The sequence below is a fragment of the Petromyzon marinus genome, chromosome 24 (assembly GCF_048934315.1).
Source record: "Petromyzon marinus isolate PM22_M1 ecotype Great Lakes invasive population chromosome 24, UKy_Petmar_22M1.pri1.0, whole genome shotgun sequence".
Lineage (NCBI taxonomy): Eukaryota > Metazoa > Chordata > Hyperoartia > Petromyzontiformes > Petromyzontidae > Petromyzon > Petromyzon marinus.
In genome coordinates, this window is record NC_133690.1 from 12,779,085 (window position 1) to 12,805,973 (window position 26,889).

Here is a 26,889-nt window from a genome sequence, read left to right on the forward strand (position 1 = left end):
AAGGGCATAGAAATACAACTTACATTCACTCAGCATACACTCTACACATGTCTATAACCGCATTAATGCACCACTGTTTAGGCACTCCAGGATCAGCAATCTCTAAAATGTGCACGGAACAAATGCAAAATAAACACTACGCATTTTTTGCACGTGTTTTTAAAAATAAATAAAACAATATTTGCAATGCACTGTACATCAAATTCTTCATAGGCAAAACCCTGTAAGGGCGTCTCTGTATTACAATTATTAAATAACAAATTAACCTAATGGTGGTACCCCAGGGTACCATAGTACCCCAGCTCTCGCATAATGACCGTGATGCAGTAATTTTTAGTCTCTGTTAATGGTCGGCGACGCGGCAATCGACTCATCTCGACGAGCTGTACTCACGATGCACCACCACTAAGTTGCGTACGCGAGCGTTCAGGGTTTCGGTGCAGTCGTCCTCGCTGCGTTTCGACATCGCGGAGTGTGGCACTGATGTCGGATTGATTGGTACCACCAATCGCGGAGTTTAAGTATACACCCCTGGAAAACATAGTGTCTCAGAAATAAAATATTTAATTCGCCTCGGCCAATTTGTATGATTTGGTACCCCGGGGTACCGCCATGAGGATCATTTTTGGAACTCAGAGAATGAAAACAATATGTTCAACTCTTAACGTTTCCACGTTGCACAGTTATGTTACAATGACCACATCAGTAGCCACAATCAACACAATATAGTGCTTAACAAACACATTTGCGTAACACTTTTATACAACGTGTGTACAACTCATATATGTCAAAATATGGTGACTAATATTCGTACTGTTATAGTCAGCTCACGTCCTTTAGGAGCACATTTGCACATGGCCTGCATGCAGTGATGATGCTTCACTCTCGGGGTGTTTCCAGCTGCTAACGACTGACGGAACCTGAGCACTGCAGTAATATTTATTTTTTCTGGTGCCTCTTGCTCTCATGTTTATGTTTGTCAAATACCTTCCTTGGTAGCTGTGCAATATTCCTTCAGGAACCCTGTACTCCTTCTCTGCAATGTTGATGTTCTTGTCTTTGTTTTGTTCCTGCTGCTGTGCTCAACGCAGCCGGGGAAAACTGGCCGAATGGCATTATATTATCAATGTAACAAATTCAATTAAATATTCTATGGGTCTTTCGGTAAAGCCACGTAGATAGAAGAAAAATAATAACAAAAAAAATATAACGACGTTTCGATCGCAACACAAGCAATCGTCTTCAGGTGAGAGGAAGAGTAGGAAGACGATTGTTTGTGTTGCGATCGAAACGTCGTGATATATTTTTAAAAATTATTTTTCTATCTACGTGGCTTTACCGAAAGACCCATAGAATATTCATTCCTGCAGTCACGAAAGCTTTAAGTCAAAATTAAAATAAACCCGAGCTCACGTTTAAACGATGGCCACTATTCTCTTGTTGTGTATGGCAGCAGAATGTTCAGGAGCCGAATGCCAATGTTGAGGTGTCTGCTAGCCACGAGAGGGCTTCAGGGGAGAGTTTGTTTGTAGCTGTGCTATTGCTCCGTTGCAGAGATGAGACTTATAGTTACGGTCGCATGGCCACAATCGCACGCCTCTGGCTTATCTTTCATTTCCCCAAACGTGAAGGAGGTGTGCGCATCGGCCTGTTGACGGGCTGATGCGGCTGACGGTCACAGAAGTGATGGCCACTGAACATTTATCATACATTTTACACGGTTAATTCTAGATTTGAAGTTTTCGTCACTGCAATGATCCATACTCTTTGGTTCTTTCGGTAAAGTCACGTACAGTGAGGGAAAAAAAGTATTGACGAAGAAATGATCAGTCTATAATTTTAATGGTAGGTATATTTGAACAATGAGAGACAGAATAACAATAAAAAAATCCAGAAAAACGCATGTAAAAATGTTATAAATTGATTTGCATTTTTATGAGGGAAATAAGTATTTGACCCCTCTGCAAAACATGACTTAGTACTTGGTGGCAAAACCCTTGTTGGCAATCACAGAGGTCAGACGTTTCTTGTAGTTGGCCACCAGGTTTGCACACATCTCAGGAGGGATTTTGTCCCACTCCTCTTTGCAGATCTTCTCCAAGTCATTAAGGTTTCGAGGCTGACGTTAGGCAACTCGAACCTTCAGCTCCCTCCTCAGATTTTCTATGGGATTAAGGTCTGGAGACTGGCTACGCATCTCCAGGACCTTAATGTGCTTCTTCTTGGGCCACTCCTTTGTTGCCTTGGCCGTGTGTTTTGGGTCATTGTCATGCTGGAATACCCATCCACGGCCCATTTTCAATGCCCTGGCTGAGGGAAGGAGGTTCTCACCCAAGATTTGACGGTACATGGCCCCGTCCATCGTCCCTTTGATGCGGTGAAGTTGTCCTGTCCCCTTAGCAAAAAAACACCCCCAAAGCATTTTGTTTCCACCTCCATGTTTGACGGTGGGGATAGTATTCTTGGGGTCATAGGCAGCATTCCTCCTCCTCCAAACACGGCGAGTTGAGTTGATGCCAAAGAGCTCCATTTTGGTCTCATCTGACCACAACACTTTCACCCAGTTGTCCTTTGAATCATTCAGATGTTCATTGGCAAACGTCAGACGGGCATGTATATGTGCTTTCTTGAGCAGGGGGACCTTGCGGGCGCTGCAGGATTTCAGTCCTTCACGGCGTAGTGTGTTACCAATTGTTTTCTTGGTGACTATGGTCCCAGCTGCCTTGAGATCATTGAGAAGATCCTCCCCTGTAGTTCTGGGCTGATTCCTCACCGTTCTCATGATCACTGCAACTCCACGAGGTGAGATCATGCATTGAACCCCAGGCCAAGGGAGACTGACAGTTCTTTTGTGTTTCTTCCATTTGCGAATAATCGCACCAACTGTTGTCACCTTCTCACCAAGCTGCTTGGCAATGGTCTTGTAGCCCATTCCAGCCTTGTGTAGGTCTACAATCTTGTCCCTGACATCCTTGGAGAGCTTTTTGGTTTTGGCCATGTTGGAGAATTTGGAATCTGATTCATTGATTGCTTCTGTGGACAGGTGTCTTTTATACAGGTAACAAGCTGAGATTAGGAGCACTCCCTTTAAGAGTGTGCTCCTAATCTCAGCTCGTTACCTGTATAAAAGACACCTGGGAGCCAGAAATCTTTCTGATTGAGATGGAGTCAAATACTTATTTCCCTCATTAAAATGCAAATCAATGTATAACATTTTTGACATGCGTTTTTCTGGATTTTTTTTGTTGCTATTCTGTCTCTCACTGTTCAAATAAACCTACCATTCAAATTATAGACTGATCATTTCTTTGTCAGTGGGCAAACGTACAAAATCAGCAGGGGATCCCTCACTGTAGGTTAAAAAAAAATAATCCATTTTATTGATTAAAGAACCAGTATTTTACACAGTCTATCAGGGGGTATGAGGACACGGTCTTATTATTATTATTATGAGGCCCTTTTAATCCACCTTGTGTCTCATATGCCAATTGTATGTTCCAGTTTCGTCGAGGTTAAGTGTTTGAAACCGTCCGAATAGGACACAGCAAACAAGAAAAAGTACAAATGAGGAAATAAAAACAAATAGAACCGTTTCATTACGCCCCGGAAACGTAACACTGCATCGAATCGCCAAACGCGTCGGGGCATGTCGATTCGCTTCGACTCCACTAAATAAGTTAATTTCCAACAAGATTAAATATAGCAAGGCCGTAATTATCCCCCCCCCCAATATTAAAATATGCTCAACATGTCCCCCCCCCAATATATTGCTATAAAATACATTTCTGTTTATATGATTGTGGTTATGATTGTACTTTATTAATCCCTAATCTTTGCCATTACATACAATGAAACAAGAAAAGGTAAAAAAGAAAAAACAGAGCAATGTAATACAATATACACTATTAGACGTTATTGTAAAAAAGGTCCATCCTTTGTGTTAATGAATTTTTTAATGTTTTACGCAGGAAATGGCAGGAAATTAGTTTTCAAATTTAGATTTTTTTTCTTCTGCGGGGGTACCCCCAGACCCTCTGGAAATTTTGGTCCCCCCCCCAATGTCGACTCCATGGCTACGGACCTTGAAATATAGACATGGGTTACTTTCGACAATCTTAAGCTAAAATCAGTTTTGTGATGCTCTGCCATGTATAGCATTTAAACATTAACACAGCCAGCAAATTGACCTTAGAAAGTGACATTACAGGACATGCATCTCCCTTCTATATTCATCATCATCGTTATTTTTTTATATATATACCGCGCCTCTCATGCAGTGAATCTAGTGACCCCATGAGACCACAGCTGGTGGCTCTAGAAGTGTCAAGTCTCCCTGGGAGCATGAGTTCCTCCTGGGCTCAGCCAGGTTAAAGCACCAAGAGAGCGCAGTTCCAACTGACTTTTGAAAATTACGAACAGACCACTCACATTGATGCTGTGCCAGCCTTCATGTGTGCCTGTGAATAGCACTTACACCAAACATCTATGAGGCTTTTACGTTCAAATCATGAACTTTAATTACCAAAAAAAACTATTGAAAGATTATTCGATTGTGTTTAAAATATATATGGTGCCACATAAGCCAGAGAATGCATACACACTGGTCAGTCAGGCTTAGTATATTACGAGTGATACTATGATTGCTCTTGTGAGCGAGCACTTTCATACTTGCCCTAACAATCTGTTAAGGCTATACAAGGGATCTTTGCTCTCCAATGTGTTATGGGGAGCGGTAGTGCAGTGGTTAGCACACTGCGCTACGAACCCGACGACCCGAGTTCGATTCTCACTCATGGCCAACACCAGTGACAATTATCTGAACTGGTCCTGGGCCTTCCCTAGGTCGACTCAGCCTCAAATGAGTACCTGGTGCGGTGTGTAAAATCATCGCCACTGTGGAGACAAAGATGGTCGGGCGTGGTGCCGGCCACCCACCCCCTTGTGTACCATGCCGGCCTTCATAGGGGCTTGCTAACAGCACTTCCCTCAACAGTCTTGTAAGGATATACAGGGGGTAGTTGCTCTCCGATGTGTTGTGGATTGTGTCTCGCCTCGTTTGGCCGCGAGACCCTCGGCATTAGTGTCACTGTGGGCGTTAATCGGTGTTTTTATCTCAATGAGAGGCCTTCCTTCATCCAGCAGTGGCTGGATAATCGCTGACAACAACGCAAGTATTAGGATGCTTCAAAAGAAATTTCGCAACTGGGCTCACTCGGTTTTTTTTACTCTCCTTTGTTAAAATCAAGTTTACATTCAAACGGTTTTTTTTAAGACTCACAATTCGGAAACTTAAAGTCGCTGTGATTGAAAGAGCTTTGGAATGCTAAGAGCCAAACGGGGCCGCGGGATTAGAGGCCGAGATTGACGGCTCCAGGCGCCGGCGGGGTCGGGACACAGGCAGAGAGAGAGAGAGAGCTGCGTACGGTCCAGCTGCGATAGCGCACGGCTCTCTCCAATGCGCGCGGCTCTCTCCAATGCGCCCGGCTCTCCCCAATGCGCACGGCTCTCTCCAATGTGCACGGCTCTCCCCAATGCGCACGGCTCTCCCCAATCTGCACGGCTCTCTCCAATGCGCCCGGCTCTCTCCAATGCGCACGGCTCTCTCCAATGCCCAAGCTCTCCCCAATGCGCACGGCTCTCCCCAATCTGCACGGCTCTCCCCAATGCGCACGGCTCTCCCCAATCTGCACGGCTCTCTCCAATGTGCACGGCTCTCCCCAATGCGCACGGCTCTCTCCAATGCGCACGGCTCTCTCCAATGTGCACGGCTCTCCCCAATGCGCACGGCTCTCTCCAATGCGCACGGCTCTCCCCAATGTGCACGGCTCTCTCCAATGCGCACGGCTCTCTCCAATGCCCAAGCTCTCCCCAATGCGCACGGCTCTCCCCAATGCACACGGCTCTCCCCAATCTGCACGGCTCTCCCAAATGCGCACGGCTCTCTCCAATGCGCACGGCTCTCCCCAATGCGCACGGCTCTCTCCAACGCGCACGGCTCTCCCAAATGCGCACGGCTCTCCCAAATGCGCACGGCTCTCCCCAATGCGCACGGCTCTCTCCAATGCGCACGGCTCTCCCAAATGCGCACGGCTCTCCCCAATGTGCACGGCTCTCTCCAATGCGCACGGCTCTCCCCAATGCGCACGGCTCTCCCCAATGCGCACGGCTCTCTCCAATGCGCACGGCTCTCCCAAATGCGCACGGCTCTCCCCAATGTGCACGGCTCTCTCCAATGCGCACGGCTCTCCCCAATGCGCACGGCTCTCCCCAATGCGCTCTCCCTTCCCCATCATTTCCCCTCGCGTTCTCTCCGCGAGAAATGCAATCACACCGGCGTTCGCTTGTTTGTGTGTGTGTGTGCGTGCGCGCACCCTTTGGCGCTTCGTGTTCTTCTCTGTACAGTGCGTACTTTCCATATCCATTAAATATTATTCCTGTGATAGTGCTTTGCTTTGCACCATTACAGCGGTCTGACCTTGCCGCTAGCTTTTCCTGCCCTCTTTGCTTTAATGAAATGTAACCTGCTGTGCGCAAGATCCTTTGCTTTTGATCCAACTGGCTCCTTGGCTTTTTGGTTTCCAGGCACTTATTCGTTGTTCCCCATTGTTCCCACTCACCTTGCAATGTGTTTTTTTTTTCCCCCTTCTCCGGAGCGAACCTCAATAGCAAACAAAAAAACAACCGTGCCTCCACATTCATCTCTTCCTCCATTCCAAACGTGGGTAGCGATGGGCATTTGTGTGTCTCTGCTCAATAACCCAAGCCGAAGCCTGAGCTGGCCTGGCCAATTAAATATCTTCACAGTTGTAACCACCTCGGGATGGGGGGGGGGGATGATTCAACTGCTCTCCCTAAGCCAAACTTCCTCCCTGGGGGAAAGGCAACTTTGGAAAATTCATTTTTTTAACCCGCTCCCTCCTCCCACATGCCAACACGGCGCACACCACTCCCCCCTCACTGTACTTGATGGGCATTCAAAGTAAAGCAATCGGGTTGATCGATGACCCCAGCACTCGCTGATTTACTCCAGTCACTCGCGGTCCTCTTCTATCGCCACTGCCACGGCTCCTGTTGGAACTCCAACCATGTTGAGGACTCAGTCTACCAGACGGACTGCTCCGTCTCATCAACACGGCAACTACTCTTGCTGCTCGACTTGTGAAAGACGTGGAAGATCCCTGGGTTTGATCTTCCACGAAGCTCATGGTCCACCTTAAATCGCATCGACAGCACACACCATGGCAGTAGATACACAAATAGAACGTAAAAAAAAACTCTCCAGTGTACGACTGTGGTCATCCAGAACAGACCGAACAAGGATGTCCGATCCGCAAATACGAAGGGAGACATCACGGCGATGATACACTCCGCTATTCCTGTTATCTGGCTTGACCACCTGAATGTGAAATTGTAGTTGTTTCTCTGCATCTACATCAGCTGTACAACAAGAAGAAGCAGAAGACTGCTCATCTTTGGAATTCCCTCCCCTTGTCTCTTTTCCTAGTCTGCTATAACCCTGCTCAATTCCAGAAACGAGTCAACTCTTATCTCTTACAGTTTAGATTTTTTTTGCCGGATATTTGTTGCGTTTTGGGCCCTTTTTTAGGCCTGTGCTCAGCTATTTCATTAAAACAAGAAACACGTACATCATGCAGTGGGGACAATCTGAATTTGGTGGACAATTAGGCGAAGGCGTAGCCAAGCCCCAGGGCAAGGAGTACACTCTCTGGACGGTTACTACGCATCACTTTTGGGTTTTGTTGGAACGATCATGTCATGTGCACGTGTTACAAACGGCATCCTTTAATCTGCAACTTATGTTCTGAAGAAGACGTTCAGTCATTGTCTTAAGGCAGGTGTGACAGATTGTGACTGAATCTTGGTTTGAAGCTTTCGTGACTGCAGGAATCCATACTCTTTGGTTCTTTCGGTAAAGTCACGAAGGTAGAAAAATAATGATATATATTTTTCTATTTTATTTTTCTACCTACGTGACTTTACCGAAAGAACTAACGAGTATTGTGACTGAATTTTGTATTTTTATTTGCCGTTCCCCCCCCCCCCCCCCCATTTCCACGAGGCACCACTGTTTTCGGTCGCGTGTCAACATTGCTGCCACCCACACCAGACTTATGCGTGCAAATATACCACAGATGATAGGATGCGCTTGTCGTGCTACTCCCAAACTCCGGTGGATAATAGGAGTCATGAGCGAAAGGGTTGCGGATAAAAAGGATTTGTTCTGTATATAAATAGGAGGAAATTTTTATTGAGAATTATTTTTTGGGCAGTGAAATGTTATTGCCAACTGCTCATTTGTACAACTTTTACTCGAGGTGTTATCCTCCAACATAATGTCTTCAGTGGATGAGCCATTATATTTATGCTACTTCGCTTGCTTATGCACACTCAAAACAGGTTTCACTGGCTTCTCACTTGAATTGTGACAGGGTTGGTTACTTACAAACAATCAATGTGCGGTCATGCTGTGCAGTGGACAGACACTTGGTAAATCACCCCTCTGGTGATTCGATGAATTGTCACGATTTTTTGCCCTGGCTTGATTCGAAATTGTACTTCATTGGCACAGTCCGTCTCATATGCTTCGTCTAATATTTTCTGCCTCGTTAATTCTGTGGGGTTTACCTGGTAACCTGAGTTCGATTCCCGACCATGACTAACATTAGTGGCAAGCAATATTTGAACCGGTCCTGGATCCCCCACTTCACCGACCCACATTGACGAGCTTGGTGAAGTATAGTCAATCAACCTCCTTGCCCGACATCAGCTTGCAGAGAACTTTAGCCAACAGTGGTTTGACAAAGAACGTAAAATAGCATCCATAATACAGGTTTTTTTTTGGGTTAGATCGCATAAATATATAAATGTAAACAGGGGCAGAGCCAGGGGGGTGACAGGGGGGGTGACAGGGGGGGTGACAGGGGGGGTGACATTCTGCGTGTAAGTGTACGACACTCGGTCTGGCGGACTCCGTGCAACTGCATTGTCAGAGTGTGTCGCCAACCGATGGCGTCTAGTTCAACAGCCTGACTCTCTAATCACTCTTGATATTAACATTTGTTGAATGTCACCCCGGGCTGAAAATCCTGGCTCCGTCCCTGAATGTAAACCTTACTGATTGGCTGTGTCGGGTGGTGGCGGGTTTAACGACACATGTATATATTTATGCGATCTAACCCAAAAAAAACCCCTGTATTATGGATGATATTGGTCGCGAAAGCCCGCTACGTGTTTAACTAACTAAAAATATTAATTCTATTAGCTTCCCACTATTTAGGTATGAAATTATAATTTGCATGTATTGTAAATAATATATATTCCTCGTTGAAGCATACGATGCATACGCATCGTCAGCAGTATAATTGATTGGAATTGAATCGATTAATCCTTACATACCTAACCTGCAGATATTCATATCCTTAAATTTCGATTTAAAGCTTTCGTGACTGCAGGGATTCATATTCTTGGTTCTTTCGGTAAAGTCATGTAGAAGGGAAAAAATAAAATATAAAATAAAACAATAAAATTCTCACGACGTTTCGATTGCAACACAAGCAATCATCATCAGGTGTGACTTTACCGAAAGAACCAAGAAGTCATATCCTTAACAACAAAATAACAACAATCACACCAACTATATGTGTCCTATAATGTGTGCAGTATGAAGCACAGCAAGTTGGCACAGTAGGGGGCACAGGTGGTGCATCAGCCAGTCGTCTCAGTCAGTCAACCCGTGGCACCTGCTGGGTCTGCCCCGTGACCTCCTGACAGCGGGCGTTCGACACTTCACGTGGCCTCAAGGTGCACATAGCCTGGCACAAGCGTGCTGGTGACGTCACCGCCACGTAGTGGCGAATGGCGGTTGTTGTTGTTGCAGTATCAATCTAGATTTGAAGTTTTCGTGACTGCAGGGATCAATACTCTTTGGTAGTATGTAGGAAACCATGCTTGCCAGTCGTCTAGAATGCACATCTCAATATACCCTTTGCTGGATGATGTAGACCTGATGTCATGCACTGGATCGGCCTGACCTAATGAATAATGAATGGCCTGAATCATATTTGGTCCCAGAAACGTTTAAATCTGGGCACGTAATTGAGAGTCTACGAGTGGCTGTGTTTTGTCAGCTTTGTTGTATGGTGCGGACGCCTGGACATTGCCAAGGCGCCACAGTGGCGATAATTTAACACCCTCGCCTCGCATACAGGGGGACGTGGGTTCGATCCCGACCCTGACGCCTGCTGCTGCTGTATTTTTGCAGTTTGCGTGTCGGAAATGTCACCATTCCCGCGCTTAGTTCGAGGGAGACGGCTGCCACTTCGTGGACACGTCGCCCCCCCCATCTTGATGCGCAAACTGCAGCAAATTGCGCCCACTTCAGTTGGTGGTCGATGTTTGAAGTGAGGACTGCGACCCCCAAAGGAACGGTGTTGACCCCGTGGTCTTCCTCCCCCCCCCCCCCCCCCCCCCGTGATCCGTGGATCAAACAAATCACTCGAGACGCGGGTGTATAGCAGCAAGAGCGGTTTTTGCGAATGCTGTCGCAAGAGATTACATGCTCGACGCAACGGCCCTTTGCTGACTATGCGTGATGAATGAATGCCCCAACATGTGCTAATCGGTGGCTTCTTGCACCACTGTACTCAATCTCTCTTTTCCTCTTAAGTGGGTCTGCCTGCCTCACTTTGCCAGCAAAATAAATAGCACCTGAGCAAAATTGTGTTTTCTGCAGTGAGGCACATGGGATAATTTAAAATTATGGCTTCAATTGATGACCTTGATGGTGGCAACGGTGGTGGAGGTGGTGATGGATATGGTCATGGTGGCAGTGATGAATGTGAAGATGGTGGTGGTGGAAGCAATGCGGCAAATGTGATTTGGTGGTAGTTGTGGTGGTGGGGGATGTGATGGTGATGAATGTGACGGTGATAGGGTGGTGTAGTGGTGGTGTTGATTGATGTCATGTTATTGATGTATATGGTGACAGTGCTAATGTGATGGTGGAAATTGAAATTACAGTTGTGGATACAGCGGTGGTGGTTGGCATCAGTGATTATTGTGGTGGTACAAGTACTGTACCTCCATTTCCTGACTTGTGTCGTCTCTCTCTCGTTGTCTCCGCACTGAACATTCTGCAGGCCATGATGACTTCGGTGTTTCATTTCTGCCTGAATGCCATTCCCATGTCTCTGGGGCTGGGCATGACCATGGTGATGTCGGACAGCTTGCTGACCAAGGTCGTGCCGCCTGCCAACACAGGTAGAACACCGGCGGGAAGACAACACCACCACCAACAACAACAACAACACGTGTCCATCGCCGGGAGAGAAATTCACCCAGGTGCACCGCAAAGAGTGAAGGGTGGGGGGGGGAGATATATTAAAACGTTTAGCGCATTGCAAATGAAACCTAGAAAGTCTTATAGGCAGAGTTTGACTTCTATATATGTGGGGGGGGGGGGGGGGACTGCGGGGGTTCGCTATGTCCCACACAGGAATCGCTTCCGCATACAATAAATGTATTTATTTATTTATTCGTCTTAATTGTAAACTACGGAAAATAAATCGATATAGTTGTCCAGTTCGGGGGGGGGCATTGCTCCGCCCCCCCCCCCGCAAACTCTGCCCATGCTACAAACGCATCAAAGCCACGAATAACATCAACTGCACGCCGATGACTTCTGCACTTCGCACCATTGTTGAGCCTCCCCACCTTCCGCCGCATATCCCCACATTCTTGATATTTGATGAAGCCACGGACGGATTTTGTCAGCTCCTTAATCCGTCACCGCGGGTCGCTTCATGCCGGTTGTAACCGAGCCACCACCGTAAGAGAACGCGACGAAACCCCACGGTTAGAGGGGCTGCAGGTTCGGCAAACGAAGGGGTTAACGAGAACACCGGCAATTTGTGGTATTATGTAATGCGCACTTAGTGCGCATATTTCGCAGGATTAAAGCGCATTATGTGGCGGGACTTAAGCGAAGGTTGGGCCGTGAATCAGGACACGGGGATTGAGCAGGACAGAGTTGCGCCATGAATCACGGCGTTATAATCACACGTCTGGACGCACGGGGCAGAAGGAGATAGGTGGCGCCCGGAACATTTCATTCCGCGAATCAATTAAAGAGTGAGGCTAACGTAACCTCCATCGATACCGGGGAGGGGTTTCATCTTGTCTCGTTTCGCGATCACTCGCCCTCGCGAGCGCGACGAACTGGGCGGTTGTTGCTCATCGGGGTAAAATTTTCACACCGCATCCTTTGTAAAACTCAGTTTCTACCCCCCCACCACCACCACCACTACCAGCCATCCCGCCCTCCTACCCCTGTAATTCTTCACTCGCTTATTATTTGGCACCCATAAAGACCCACCCGGCGGAATGTGAGCAACATTTTGCCGTGGGAGACATCACGCCCGCAAAGGGGGATTGAGTTAACATGCACGCGGAATTCGCAGCTGTAAGGACCCCGCTAATAATAGGAATTTTGAATCCCCGTACCTTGCGTTTGTGGGAACGGGCGGCAGCTGCGTTAAGGGTGCAACCAAAAAAACACACCGGCCGGATTTGCCCAGCCCAGCGCCACGTTTACGCCTCTCATCTCGCAGCGGCACAGCCCTGCTGGCAAGGTTTAACTCCTGTGCAGGCGCCGTCACTTGCGGATAGTGAGAGCCTCGCCCATAGCCTCTCTGTGTAAGCCCCGCCGCACGCTAAGTGCCTAATGTGTTTTTATTCGTGGAGACGGCACAATGACGGCAGTCTGGCCGTGAGAGTCGTTTTCGATCAAGCTGTCTTTGCCGTGTGTGTGTGTGTGTTTGTAGAAGCATTGTACTGCTTTGTTTAATGCATGTAATTCATTCCATCACTATTCAACCCGTTCAGGGGTTGTTGACGCTTTGTGAAAGAGAACCTGGGTAAACGTTGCCACATAGGGAAAGTTACAGGGGTATGTCTGTGTCTCTGCAGACTATCCGCGAAGATGCAAATTACTTAATTGAGAGACAAAAAAGCATAGCAATATCACGCCCCCGCCCCCTGCACTAGATGACAATACCCGTTTGCAGTCCAGTAATGAAGACATCTTGTGCCACAATAGCACATCTAGTTATTGGGGTCCCTTTGGCTATGTGATGAAAGGCACTTTGAGTTTCTAGGGCATTTAAACACCCGATGGTGATGCAGAGGTCGTGGAGAAAACCGACTCTCAGTTTCCTCCCAAATGTTAATATCCTCCTCAAAGAAGGAACGAGGCCAATATCCCAATGAAAGGTCATCCTGAAAAAAGAAATTACTTAAAAAAATTGCGCCATGGCCCATCACAAAGTGGCGTGGAACGAATGTTTTCACAATTGCGTCCCTCCCATAGCTCTCCGGTGTGTTTTCAATTTTGTGCCGCATGTATCGCTGGGTTACGATGTCCGACGTTTCACTCCGTGCGGGCTCCCGACGAAGCTCACAGCACGAATAGCGAAACGTGCGGTACAATCCGAAAAACACGTGGGAGCAAATTCACGGACGTCATCTTTGCAGCAGGCATTGCTAATCCTCCCCACGGGAATGAGTGGGCAGCTGCCGGAATGGAAATTGTCAACGCCATGCAAACCGGTTCGGTGGCTATATCAAGGACAATCGTTCGTCTAACCAGCCACCTCTTCATTTGTTGACCAATCAATGGACATTGAGGTGACCGTAGTGTCAAGTAGCAAATGCATGGCCCTTGCTCAAGCTGGGGTACACACAGGCAGTTTTGCTATACCCTCTCTGGCTGTTTCAATGTAGACAGTACTCCTTTGTCGTTGGGAGCAGATGTGTTTTGACAGCGGGCCACCGCTTCCGAACTTTAGATAAAGGGGACTACAGCTACGGTCCCCGTGTTGTGACGTTTCTGTGCGCAACTTACCGCCCCAGGCTTTGTTTTAGTTACTCGCGTGCATTTCGTTGGATACTAAGCACAGAGGGCAAGGACAACACGCCTCGAAGCCATCGTTTTCAGTGGTTGTGTGCCGGAGACGAAGTTGCCGTGGCGTCAGATTTAACAAGCCCGCCAGCAGCCACTAGAGGCACTGCCGTTCACTGCTATCGTGAACAAAAACAAAAACATAAACCCCGAGAAGGAATTGTCGGGTGTGGAATTGTTAAGTCCGAATTCCACGGGAGAAGAATTCACTTCCAACTAGCCCTGGTTGTATTGTGCAGTGTCAGTGAGCGTCCTGTACTCGTTGGGATAAACAGAAAAATCAAGGGAGACACCGGACCTGGAGAGTGGCAACATGTCACGTTGCTTTATTTCGTGCCATCAACACAGCGGGTCAGCAGCGCCAGGTTAGGAGTTAAAATCGCTGAACCTTGGAATCCGAATTTAGTGAGTGACCTCTGAGCAACATGGACGCTTGCAATCTTCACGTTGTTTTTTTTAAATCTCTCCCTCCCTCTCTCTCTCCCTTGTAAAAATGTAACAGCGATGCCACGCAATTGCTAATTCACTTGTGTTCCGATCGCTCTGAAAATATGCAAGCGGAAAGATGTGGCATTCCGCACACCATGTCAGCGATTCATTGGTGTGAAACCAAAACCTATCTCCCCACATGACCGGGTACTTTAGAAAAATATGCCATCTGGCTTGGCAAAGGTGCAGCCCTGCAATTGCTACCTCGCGCCACTGCAGGTGGAAGGACCTCCCAAAATGATGCAGCTCAAGAGATCCCTTCTAGATGGTGTTTTGGCCTACTCCTCCACACTGGACAGATGTCTTGGAAGACGTGGGAGTACCCTCCCTTGACCACACCACACGTGACTTGCCAACTGGTCGACTGCTTAGACTTCATTAAAAAAACAAATGTGCTACCTGCAATCACACGTTAAATAACCCCTCCATTCACAAAAACAAGTTTAGTATGCCATTGTTAAAGCCTAACTACTCATCCGTAATGAGTAACACATCACTTGTAAACGGTAACTGTATAAACACGTGCGTTCACGGATTACCTGGTTTGCCATTTGGAATGAAAAACTGAGAATTGCGCAAAAGTAACATGGGCAGATGCGTGCTTGGAAAGACATGAGGAACCAACGAATTCGAGAACACGTAGTTCAATGACATCATACAAACTGTGGGTAAGTGGGCTTGGGCATAACACCGTTAAAGCCAACGAAGTGGCTTATCATGTGGAAATTTAGAGCAGCCAAATACTCGAAATGCATGTTGATTTTAAATGTGGATGGAAAAACCGGAGGACCCAGAGAAACATCCACACAACAGACATGAAGGTTGGGATTGAACCCACGACCTCCTGCACAACAGGCGAGGTAGCTGACAATCTCGCCGCCGTGGCGCCCCCGTTTGCGAAAGGAGATGACGACCGACGGTCGATGGTGATAACGTTGTGGCAGCCAAGGGGTGGAACATGTTCGAGATGTCGCCCGGCGAGGAGATGAAGCGATGAAATTACCTCGTGTGTGGGTGCCAGCTGAATTATTCCATCGCGGGACTGTGAGGGGTGACAGCAGCATAGGAGAGCCTTCGCCGAGCAGGGCATCTGCCCGCGACTGGAACGACGATGGTTTGCAATTTTGTGACGAGTGCGAAGATGAGGACGTGTATACTGTATATTCGTCGTCGTGTCTCTCGTTCTCCAGGTGTGATGCTGGGTCTGAGCATGTCCATCCATTCGCTCGTCCGAACGGTGTCCCCGACCATTGGTGGGTTTCTCTACGCGTCCTTTGGCTTCCCCGTGTTTGGGTGGCTTCAGTTCGTGGTCAACCTGGCGCTATTCGTCAGCCTGCACATATATATACGGTCCAAATCAAAGGCGGCGGCTATTTTTACTTCGAAGCAGTAAATAGGGAGGACTTCATCCAGCGGTGGATTGACTGGGACCAATGATGGCGATGCTGATGACGGAGTAATGAAGGGCCAAAAGAAATTCGACTCAAATGAAAGTTGAAAACATATTTTAAAGTGCGCGTTCAAGCCCGGGTGGTTTGATGCGCAACGTTTCCTCAGTTTTATTTTCATACCGCACGCATTCATCTAAACTTGGCCGTGACAACCGCACGCGATGAACGTTTCTCTCTCAGCGCCTCGGGACTGCGACTGTTCGTGCACAACCGTAGCATGGTGGGCGGCCGTAACGTCAGCTCGCTTGCGTAGCCGCCTTTCCAAGCCAGATTTGTTTTTGCATTACTGCTACTACAAATATAAACTGCGCTGTTGTACATCACACGCCCGGTGTTGTTTTTTTGGCGAGTTGAAATCAAACATAAACACGGAATTTTTACTTCGTAGGCGATAACCGGCGTCCATGGGCATAACTAAATGAAAGTGATAAAACCACAAAAACGAAAAGCAAGCACGAACGATTTAAAAAAAAACAAGCTGCGATAATTTTTCATCCTTCAAAGACTGCTCCCTTTTTTCTGCCCCAGTTTTCCTCGGCAGCCTGCGATTTTTCACACGTGAAGCCGAAATGCTTAACATCCTTCCTGAATGACGGCACGCTTGCTCCTACGACATTTGCCTATGCAGTACACAACACACGTGCAGCAGTCTGGGGAGCATTTTTTTTTTAAACTACTACTTCAGTGCAAGAAAGTTTCCCATTGATAAACAGCTTCAAGTTTTCACTCTTGCGAGTTTTTGTTTGGCTGTGGGGTGTAGTCCAGGAATGCATGCCAAAAGCAGCACTTGTGTCTGCCTCGTTTACCGCCAACTCAAGCAAGAGTCTGGCAGAGAGTGTTTGATGTGCGCACTTTGTGGCAAAATGCGGTCAGCATCTTGAGCATCAATGACAACTGGAAAAAAAAGTCCAAGCGTTCCAAAAAACTGTTTTTATTTTCATCATTGGGATTTCCATTCGGGATTTAAGAACACGTGGTGCATCAAATTGCCGGGTTTACAGCTGCGCCATTCAGAATCACGCAGCATTCTTAATTGCACTACTAGCCGCAGCCGTGTGAAAAATTTGGAGACGATCCCAGGCATAAATTATAGTGCTCCAGTGGGCGTTCTTGTAAGGTGTGATGTGGGGCAATTGTGCAGGCGGCTGTACGAAACGTACTGCAGCACTTGCCTATGCGATAAGTGTCAGCACGACCGCGATCCCCAGGATTAAGTCCTAATGCTTCGGTGGGTGTTCTTGTCGAGACACGTTGTGTGCGGCGATCATTAGAGGCTACATTAAACACCGCAGTGCTTTTGCCTGCCTGAGTCATGCAAATCAATGCAAATGCTCAATTGGGTTGCAGCGGTGACGCGGTGTTTATCCCACTGCACCGTGAACCCGAGTTTGATTCGCAACCACGGCTAACGTCAGTGGCGAGTGATTGTCAGAACCGGTCCGAGCGGATACCCTACGCGGTGACCATCGTGGTGAATTTTGCGATGAACGCTTCATCCAGCAGTCGATTGATCCAGGCCTATAAGTTTAACACGAAGGTTTTCGCGGCCAATATTATCCATGATAACGGTTTTTTTCTCAGTTTGATCACGTAAATATAAATGTCTCGTTAAATCGCCATCACCTGACACAGCCAATTAGTAAAGTTTGTTACGTCAACAAAACGTAACAATAAATGTTGAAAAAAAATTATGTGAGTTTACTCTCGAATACACCGCTGTGCTGAACTATTAACTAATTGGAAGTTTTGTTTACTTGACAAATCTTGCTAATTGGCTGTTGGGTGGAGGCGGGTTTAACTTCATTCATATTTACGTGATCTAACCTTTATTAGTGCTATAAATTTTAATTTAATATAATTGCTGTATCACAATGCTTTAATAAACCATGAAGTTGGACACTTAAAACAGGGATTGTATGTTATTTTTTATTGATGTAAATAATATTAACAGTGGAGCAATGCAGACACAAGAGCTCTCAACAACCAACAATCGGTTTGATCCACACAACACTGCCCATTCACTAGGTGCAAGTTCTAATGGACAGGAAAGAAGAATCATCAACAACAATAACAACAACAAAAGAAGAAGCATGAATCACATCTCCACTTAAAACGTGGTGAATCACAAACGTACAATATAATTATACACTACAGCAGGTAACACTGTTTCTCTTTCTTCCTCCCCCCCCGACAACTCCTCCTCCTCCGGACGACGACGACGATGACATTCCTCGGCATGAAGATTCGCGCGCAGATCCCAATCGGCAAAAGTCCCGTCATCTCTTCCCCGACTGCGAGGGAGCCCGTCGCCATGCCACGTCAAGCAAAAAAAATTGCCGTTTCTTGTCCAACTACTTGGGGGGGGTGGTGGTGGGGGGGGATGGGCCCGCTCCCGGGCATTTGCATGGCAGGCAGATTAGCAACCACACGCGACTGACACGTGCCCGCTCTCGCGCCGTCGCCGATACACGCGCGGGAGGTGCGGTGTGAGCGCGTTGCGCCGTGTGCACGCATGCGGCGCGGTACCGTAGCAACTTGTTCGGGAACTGCGGGCTATCTACAAAAAAAAGCTGGCTGCGAAAGATCGGCAAAAAGGAGGGGAGGGTCGCTGCTTTGTGCTTGGCAGAGGTGGGGGTAGGGGAAGCCGGTGACTCGCTTCCAATCTGCTTGCAGCCTGGAAAAGAAAAAGGGGTGGACGAGTGAGATATAAATATATGAAAGTATCGGGAATTTAAACAATGAAGAGCGGTGCAAAGCTCTTCTGAATTCAAACGTTCGCGTACGCAGATTTCCCAATTACCGGCAAACATTACACGTCGGAGGATAAGCACGACTACCCTGTGATTAAACAAATTATCTGCCTTTTTGGTTTTTCAACGCGGCCACATTGGCCGTGGCTAATTTTAGGGTTGAGATGTCTGTGCACATGGAAACTGGGTTACTTCCTCCCCCAGTGCAAACGCGCAAAGAGTTGTTGAATTAACGATGGGTTAAGCATCACGAACAGCTGTTATTGCTCTCGGCAAACGTGTTGCCGTTTTCCAGTATTATAAACGCCGCATTGAAGCGTCCGAAACATCACTGCACCACGTTAAAGACATCGTTCAAGGCGTTAATGAATAGCAGCGAGTCGTTGGCTTCGGCAGGAGACGGCGCTAGAAGGGATGCTGCCCGATGGTCAAGAGTCGCAGCCAAGGAGAGGACATCCACCTCATATGCTGGCCATCTGTGAAAACGAGCTTCATAGCTCATCGGATTTCTCCAGCTTAAATCTTCTGATTCTGGATGATTACATCGCAGGGTCATGAGAGATGGCGACGGTTTTGAGAGACCGTAAATCCAGCGGGCGGACTGATCGTGGCCGAAGACGACGGTGAGCATTGCACCGGATGAATTTGCCTGGGCTCAGCAAAGTGTGTACGTGAATGATGGCGCTCTCTCTCTCGCAATTGCTGTGCATCTCCGAGAAACCCTGCCTGCGTTCAAACACGCGAAGCCAGGAAACCGAAAAGCAATGCAGAATCTAAACCTATGCTCTCAATCAGCGCAACAGACAGCAATACAAAAAAAAATCGGCCAGTCCTGAAGAGCTTTCGCACAGCTTTTACGCAATGCATTTTCATTAAATGTGTTTTTTTTGCGTTTGTAAGAATTCAGTTTCGCTGGCTTTGGAAGGTCAAAACAGCAGCTATGTCTAAATGCACCCGATCTTGACACTCACAGCCCCGCCCAGTAGCACCACTTGGCAAATGGCATTTCGGTTGCCATGGCAGCCAAATGTTATATCCTGGCAGCTTGTGTGTTATTGGCCGAGCTGTGGGTGGGTGTGAAGTCGTGGTGGTGGTGTTGGAGTGTGTGCGTGTGTGCGTGCATCTTTCACTGGTGCTCCTGGGTGTCTCGGAGTGCCTGTGTGGCTCACAAAAGACGGGGAGCTACAAGACCTCAAGCAACACGGAAAATCCCACCCACAGATCCAGCCAAATCCATTGGGCGCCGTGGTGGCGAGATGTTAAATACCTCGCCTGGAATACAGGAGGTCGTGGGTTCCATCTTACCCCTGATGCCTGTATATTTGGAGTATGCATGTTCTCCCCGTGGTCACGTGGATTTTTTTCCGGGTGCTCCAGGTTTGCCCTCCACGTTTAGAATCAACGCACGATAAGACATTTCATTGGGCTATCATTTGTGGCCAGGTCACTTCGAAAAAAAGAGCTATATCTCGCTCAGTGGGCCATACCTGGTAAAATAAATATGTAGTTTTGTTTTTAGTTCAACGCAGGCGCATGCACAGCGTACTACTTTCATTTGCTAAATGTGTGTAGCATGGAGCACAATTTACCGCAGTTACAAATGTGCATTGCCACCGGCGTTGGCACCGCTGAGGTACAAACAAACAGGACGTGCCTTGGGAATGGTGAATACTGTATCCTACAATATTAGTCTGTAAGCCAGAACCCGATATTTCAACTGTAGGTACCACCAGAGGTGCCATCACTTTAGCGGTTCAAATTAATTTACGTGGACAATAACAGTGGATTATGTGATAACCACTTGAAATGAGTGGGTTATGGGAAAAAAATATATATTGGCCGTATAAATACATCGGTGGTGTTAAGGTTGTAGCGATGTCTGCTCTAGCCGACTGTTTGATATCAGAGGAGGGCAGAATTGTAAATAGATGCATTGTCTGGAGTGGTGTATTATTACTCAACTGACACAAAAAAAAACGGGATTATTAATATCCCGGGAAAAAAAACGTGCCTTAAAATGTGCTATATATAGTCTTGGTTCTTTCGGTAAAGTCACGTAGAAGGGAAACAATATAATAATAAAAATATAAAACAATAAAATTATCACGACGTTTCGACTGCAACACAAGCAATCATCATCAGGTGTGGTTTCAATCATCATCAGGGCTGCAACCGTTACCTTTTAATTTTTACCGTCGATATCATAACGTACCATTTTCCTTACAAGTCAAAACACGCACGTGCAAATGTGGCCGTGCGTGCAAAAGCCATCAGTTAAACGTGCAATTTGTTTAAAAAATAAATCGGGAACACGCGCGAATCGCACTGCCATACGTCCTGTAACCACCACGCAATTTTGTGACAAACGAGAATCGTGATTGCCGCCGTTGGGGAAGATAATTGTGTCCGCCTCTGCCGAACGCATTACTTGGGCTCAGATTCGGGCATTATGAAAATAAATCTGCCCCGCGGGAAATTGGGTATGTTTTAAAAGCACCGAGAGCCAATACCGTCCATTAATCAAACGGAGCGTGAACACTTGAGGGCAGAGACTCGTGAGGAGCTGATGTAAAGCCCACCGGCATGCACCTACGGGATTATATTGAATTGCATTTGCGTCACCAGGCATGCTTCCGAGTGAAATGCAGACCCGTGTGTCGACGCAGGGACGTGTTTCATTTCATTACGGCCTAATAGGTAGGGGGAGTGCTCACATTCCAAAATTATTGGGACCATTCCAAGCTATTAGCTTTTTTTTTAGTACCGCGCTTATTTCACCAGATCGGAAACTGTCGTATGCATATACAATGGCAAAGATCTACAGTATAGCCTTAACAGACAGTTGGGGCAAGCGCTGTTAGCGAGCACCTATGAAGACCGCCACGGCACAGGGGGAGGTGGGTGGCCTGCGCCACGCCCGATCGCCTTTGTCTCCCCAGTGGCGATGTTTACACATCGCACCAGATACTCATTTGTGGCCAAGTCGACCTCGGAGAGGCCCTGCACCGGTTCATAAAATCGTCACTGGTGCTGGCCGTGGGCGGGAATCGAACTTGGGTCACCAGGTTCGCAGCGCAGCGCGCTAAACCGTTGCGCCACCGCTCCCCGTGTACACACGCGCGCACTCGCATGCGCACACACACTGAAGAATACACGTAGGGCATAGAATGAATAATTTACAACACGAACCTACTGTGGTGATTCAACTGTGTTGTTCTATGAGAGAATCATTTCCACGGGAAAAAAGTATTGTGGTCCTCCGACAAATCACAATCGCCTTCCTATGACTGGGTAGAGTACACAATTGCCCGTGCTGTACTCGCATTTGAATCGCACACAATTATTGCACCTTGTGTTTTCTAACGGGGGGGGAGGGGGGCTATGAAACTGTAAAATAATAATAAACTCCGGTACTGTACCCGATAGTGTGATCAAGCTAAGCACAATGCATTAATGGCGCATTAGATGAATAATTTAGTCTTAAATCATGCACCGCTGTGCGCCGACCTCTTACGAGCTCACACACGAAACGAGCCACTGTATCTGGACGCGTCACGTAGACATTCGTGTTTCCCGAGTGTGTGTGTGTGCGTGCACCCGATTGTGGTTCGTCAATGCCCGAAAGGCATCGACACAGACACACTTGTGTACACGCGTAATACGACTGGCAAGACATTACAGCAGGAATTGACGCGGTACCCGTAGCAGGGCGTGCATTTACATTTCGGAAGCCACAATCCACACCCCCCCCCCCCAAAAAAAAAAAGGACCCCTCATATCCCTGCTCGGGACACTTTCGTAAGAGGCACCGTTGTTTCATCGGCTGCCGCCTCGCGGTGCTTAGATCTTCACACGGGTTGATGGAAGTCGGTGGAAATTCATTCAGTTCGCACGAGGCTGGCACTTGTGCCGATTCATATGGAAAAAAGCAAGCGTTTGTTTCGGTCCCCCCCTCACCCCGCCACCGTTAAACAAAAGACGTCAACCCTAAAAAAGCTTTGGGTGCGTAATTCCATATGCACTTCGTGAGCAGGTGAGTGAAACCCCCCCCCCTCTATTGAGACACCGTGCCCTCTTTTCGAAGCGAGACCTTGGCAAAAGTACAATCGGCCGCGGGACATTAAGGGAAGGGGTGCGTTCAAAAGTAATGCCCGCGCGAGCACAAAAGGGACAAGCCGGACAATGCCGCGGCAGAGCATTGAACGGGAAGGCTTCGAATTACACTCGCTGGTTTCAAGTGAGGGCCTCTTTAAATTGGGCCAGAGCTTTGGACGGTCCTTTCTACCGGGGGAGGAATGGAAATTCATCAAAGTGGCAGGACCAGTGCATATGCACCGAGCACGCCGCCTTGACCTGCATATGTTTGAGTTGCAAACGAATGCCACGGGGTTTATTCGCGTATTCATTTCAACACTGCCATAATTGCTTTGTGGTGGAGCGGTAGTGCGGTGGTGAACGCACGACGCTATGAACATGGCCACTCGAGTTCGATTCCGGGCCACGGCTAACATAAGACCCTCGATCCCCTAGCCACTTGGGCTCACTCGCACTGACCAGCGTGGTAAAGTATGATCAAACAACCCCCACGAGGCCTTCATGCAGCAGTGGATTGCTCATTCTCTCGCTGTTTGGACCGTGAACAGTACCAGAATAATAACGGTCCATACAAAAACAGCAGCTAGGTTTGAGTTGGCGTTAAGATTTCATGAAAAAGGGGACTAAAAACAGAATACTGTGCCTGTAAAATCTGTCAACACTGAAAAAAGGCGATCCAGCCAACACGTGTTTCCCCTCATCCGTGCTTCATCCTGCATATATGATTTAGTGTCACAGCTTAAGCGCACTCACAGCACAGAGCCAGTATTTATCTGCTGCTGGATGAAAGCCAGCTGTGGATATCTCCCAAAGCCAAAGTTATTCACTGCCCACACACCACATCCCTTAGGATAATGTTTAAATATAAGCGCTGAGCAATGGCCAGACAAAACAGACTGCCCGTGACTTGTTCATCCTTAACCCTGAAACTACAAATTAACTGCAACTACAATTAAGTATCAGCCATGATTAATTCACTGTTGGCTATAATAAATGTCCACAAAAGCCACTGAGCTATCATTTGTGGCCAGGTCGATTCTGAAATATAAACAGATTTTACCTGGTGAAACAAAATAGTTTAGTTTTACGTGTATTTTAATTTTGTGTGTGATCTGCTTACCTTTCCTATACTTTGCACTCCTATCGTGTTTTTGTACCGTTTGTTGTTGTAACGTTCTGACCCGCCTCTACTGGACATCCGTGAAAAAGAGCTTTATAGCTCATCAGATTCCTCCAGCATAAATAAATATTCTGATTCTGGATGAATGCCTTCCCAAGTCGTTGCCATCTATTGCAGTTCTGTGGCTCACCTAGTACCAACACGTGAGTGGATTTCATCGCTCCATCTCCACCGCTCGATGCCCTCTGGGACGCGTTCCATTCCTTGGCTGCCGCTCCATCACTATTCTCGACCATCGGTCATCATCCCTTCTAAGCGGTGTTGTCCTATTGCAAGTGCACTTACTTTTCTAAACAGTTGTAATTGTCTTAAATCTGGTAACGTTCTCTAATCTAATCCACGTCTTTATTTGCTGTGTCTCTCAATGCAATTCCAAGAGAACTAACAAGATAGACCGTCATGTGACTTATTAAATGAATACTACAGCACGCAAAGCCGATGCATGTAGATGAGTGCCTGATGTTAATGATACCTTACTGCAAGGGCTAGAAAGCTGACAATTGGCACGAATGCAGTTCAGTCTTTGATTACAAGTAACCTAATACTAAAACCCAATGTCACATCTGGGCCTCCAAAAAAATGACAGGGGCGAGCTTGGCAGATAACCCATAAGACCGAGGCAGCCTGAAGTTCCTTTAAGTTTAGTGTTCCTTAAAAAAAGTTTCCGATATCACTCGTCAGCGAACCATGTCATCATCCACCGTCAGCCATGTCCAATCCACTGCTGGGTGAAGGCCTCTCAAAGCCGCCGTCACCTCTCCTCGATCCTGCCATGTCAATAGTCGACCTCACATCTGCGCGTCAAATCATTTAATTCGCTCCACCTCTTCAGGGCGTACACTCCCAGACACCTTCAATAGGACTCCACTATTGCCCCCCTCCCGTGAAGGGCGACGCTGCAGTCGATGGGTCATTTGGGATCGCGGCTACACATTCTACCAAGTGGCCGGGGAAGATGGCAGACCGTCAATGTATTCTTGAATCCACCTCGACCGAGTTTTTGAACGTCACCCGCACATGTGCGTGGTGACTCTTCTCCGCGGGGAGCTGCAGTTTCCTTCCACGTGCCAAACACACAGATTGATGACATTGGCCAAACACCCCCCCCCTCTCCCTCCAACATTCAAGAGGCCCTCATTAACAAACTAAAGTGTTGAGACCCAGTGAGGCTTTCGTGGGCAAATAAAAGCATTAAGATTGTAATAATTACTGTTATGGAGGGATCAAGTGGCGCAATGGATAAGCGCGCCGCGCTATTAAAACGCAGCGTGGGTAAACATCAGCGGCGAGTGATATGTGAACAGGTCCCTGGGTCTCTTCTCTCCAACCTCTCTCCAACCTTCACCATCTCACCGACCCTCGCCGGGCCAGCGTGGCGAGTTCCGAACAAACAAAACCTCCAAGAACCGACACGGCACCGGGAAGGTTCGCCTTCATCCAGCAAGTGGCTTTGGACACAGTAATGGAAAATGAAATCGCGATGATCGTCGTCGTCAGCAGCATCATCGCACTCGGTGTGCTCTGCGGAGCCTTCTTACCTCTGGGACTCGATCGCAGGCTCCAAGTGGCACACTTTATAAACGCGGACGGGTTGTCAATTGCGCACGGACTGTGGCAGATGCTGCTGCTGTTGCTGCTGCTGCTGCCGTGCCCTCGCCTCCCGCACCGCCTGCTGGTTCTTGAACTGCACCAGCGCCAGAGTGATCTGCGCGTTCCACCCCGTCTCGTCCAGGCAGCGGAAATCGATCTCCTTATTCTCGGCCGTCACGATGGTGAAGTACACGTACTTGCCCTTGCGTTCCACACAGTCCAGCGTCTTGATGCTGGCGAAGGGCAGCTCCTTGGCCGAGCCACCACCACCAACACCACCAGCACCACCAGCACCAGCACCCGCGACAGCTCCACCAGCGCCAGCTGTACCACCACCGCCACGCCGGGGCCTCATGAACCCCTCCTCGGCGTCAGAGATGCTGAGGCCCTCCGGGGTGAGGACACAAAGCTTCTTCTTCCACAGCTGCAAGAAGTTGTCGCTGCGCTTTTCCAGCTCGCCCTCCTTGATCACCTGCCGCGGGTCCATGGGGACCGTGTTTCGCATCCTCCTCTCGCGAGGTGGACGGTGCAGTCGACGAGGGGCGGATGACGAGGGGCGGACGACGAGGTGCAGTCGACGAGGTGCAGTCGACGAGCTCAATGAGGACGTCGAGCGCTTGGGACCCCCCCCCCCCACCGCGGGCTCCCACCCAACCTCGGCCCCCCCCACCACCCCCAACCCGGTCCTCTCGCCCTGTCTATCGGATCTGTCTTGGGGGCCTCCGTGTGACCAGGGGTCTCTTCCTGCTGAGCTCGAGAGCGACGGGCTGACGTCCTCCGGTTGACACCGTCTGGTAGTGCCTGGGCTGCTGCTGCTGGCGTTATCTTCACGGTGTCTTCGCTGTTGAGAACGATTCCGAAAGCAGCGGTGAAAATAATTACTTTAACCCCCCCCCACCACCCCCACCCCCCAAATAAAAAAATATATGAAATATAGCGGTAATGACAGTCCGAGGTTCGGTCTAGAAATCAAAAGAACAAAAACACACACACACACAAGCCCCAGTCTAGGGCAAGCAGATGCCGTGAAATATCCGCTTGGCGAGCAATGTTAATGCATAACGACCATGTGGATGATACGCGTTGTTCAGCGCGGGGTGGGTGCTGTACGGGGAAGGGCAGGCAAGCGTTGGGCCCCCACACACACACACACACAGCTACAGCTACAGCTGCTGCTACTGTTGATGCTGCTGCTGACGACGCCCGGCGTTGGCTGTCAGTAAAGCTGTGCGTGGCGAGCGGCGCGCCTCTTTATACGAGGAGCCCCCTCCCCCCACCCCCACCCACACCCCCACCCCACACCCTTACCCCCACCCTCACCCCAGCCCCACAACACCCCCCACCCTCACCCCAGCC

General features: G+C 48.2%; 2 protein-coding genes across 3 annotated transcripts in view; one reads left to right on the forward strand and one right to left on the reverse strand.

The window, feature by feature from the left end:
• SLC67A1 (solute carrier family 67 member 1) overlaps positions 1 to 17,824 on the forward strand; it is a 143,943-nt gene extending 126,119 nt beyond the window's left edge. For both annotated transcript variants that reach the window (XM_032959956.2, XM_032959955.2), the window contains 2 exons: positions 11,160 to 11,280; positions 15,658 to 17,824. In XM_032959956.2, the coding sequence (XP_032815847.1) occupies positions 11,160 to 11,280; positions 15,658 to 15,860 (324 nt within the window). In that variant the 3' untranslated portion in view covers positions 15,861 to 17,824. The remainder of the gene's footprint in view (positions 1 to 11,159; positions 11,281 to 15,657) is intronic.
• A 6-nt stretch (positions 17,825 to 17,830) lies between these two features.
• Positions 17,831 to 26,737, reverse strand: PHLDA2 (pleckstrin homology like domain family A member 2). The gene is made up of 2 exons (XM_032959958.2): positions 25,482 to 26,737; positions 17,831 to 18,592 (listed from the first exon to the last, which is right to left on the reverse strand). Exon 1 carries the CDS (start codon positions 26,036 to 26,038, stop codon positions 25,538 to 25,540), a length of 501 nt encoding a protein of 166 aa, XP_032815849.1. The 5' UTR covers positions 26,039 to 26,737; the 3' UTR covers positions 17,831 to 18,592; positions 25,482 to 25,537.
• Positions 26,738 to 26,889: the final 152 nt, after the last annotated feature.

What these genes read in the sequence shown, in the direction of transcription:
- PHLDA2 (XM_032959958.2), bottom strand. Translation starts at nt 26,038, where the DNA reads ATGCGAAACACGGTCCCCATGGACCCGCGGCAGGTGATCAAGGAGGGC.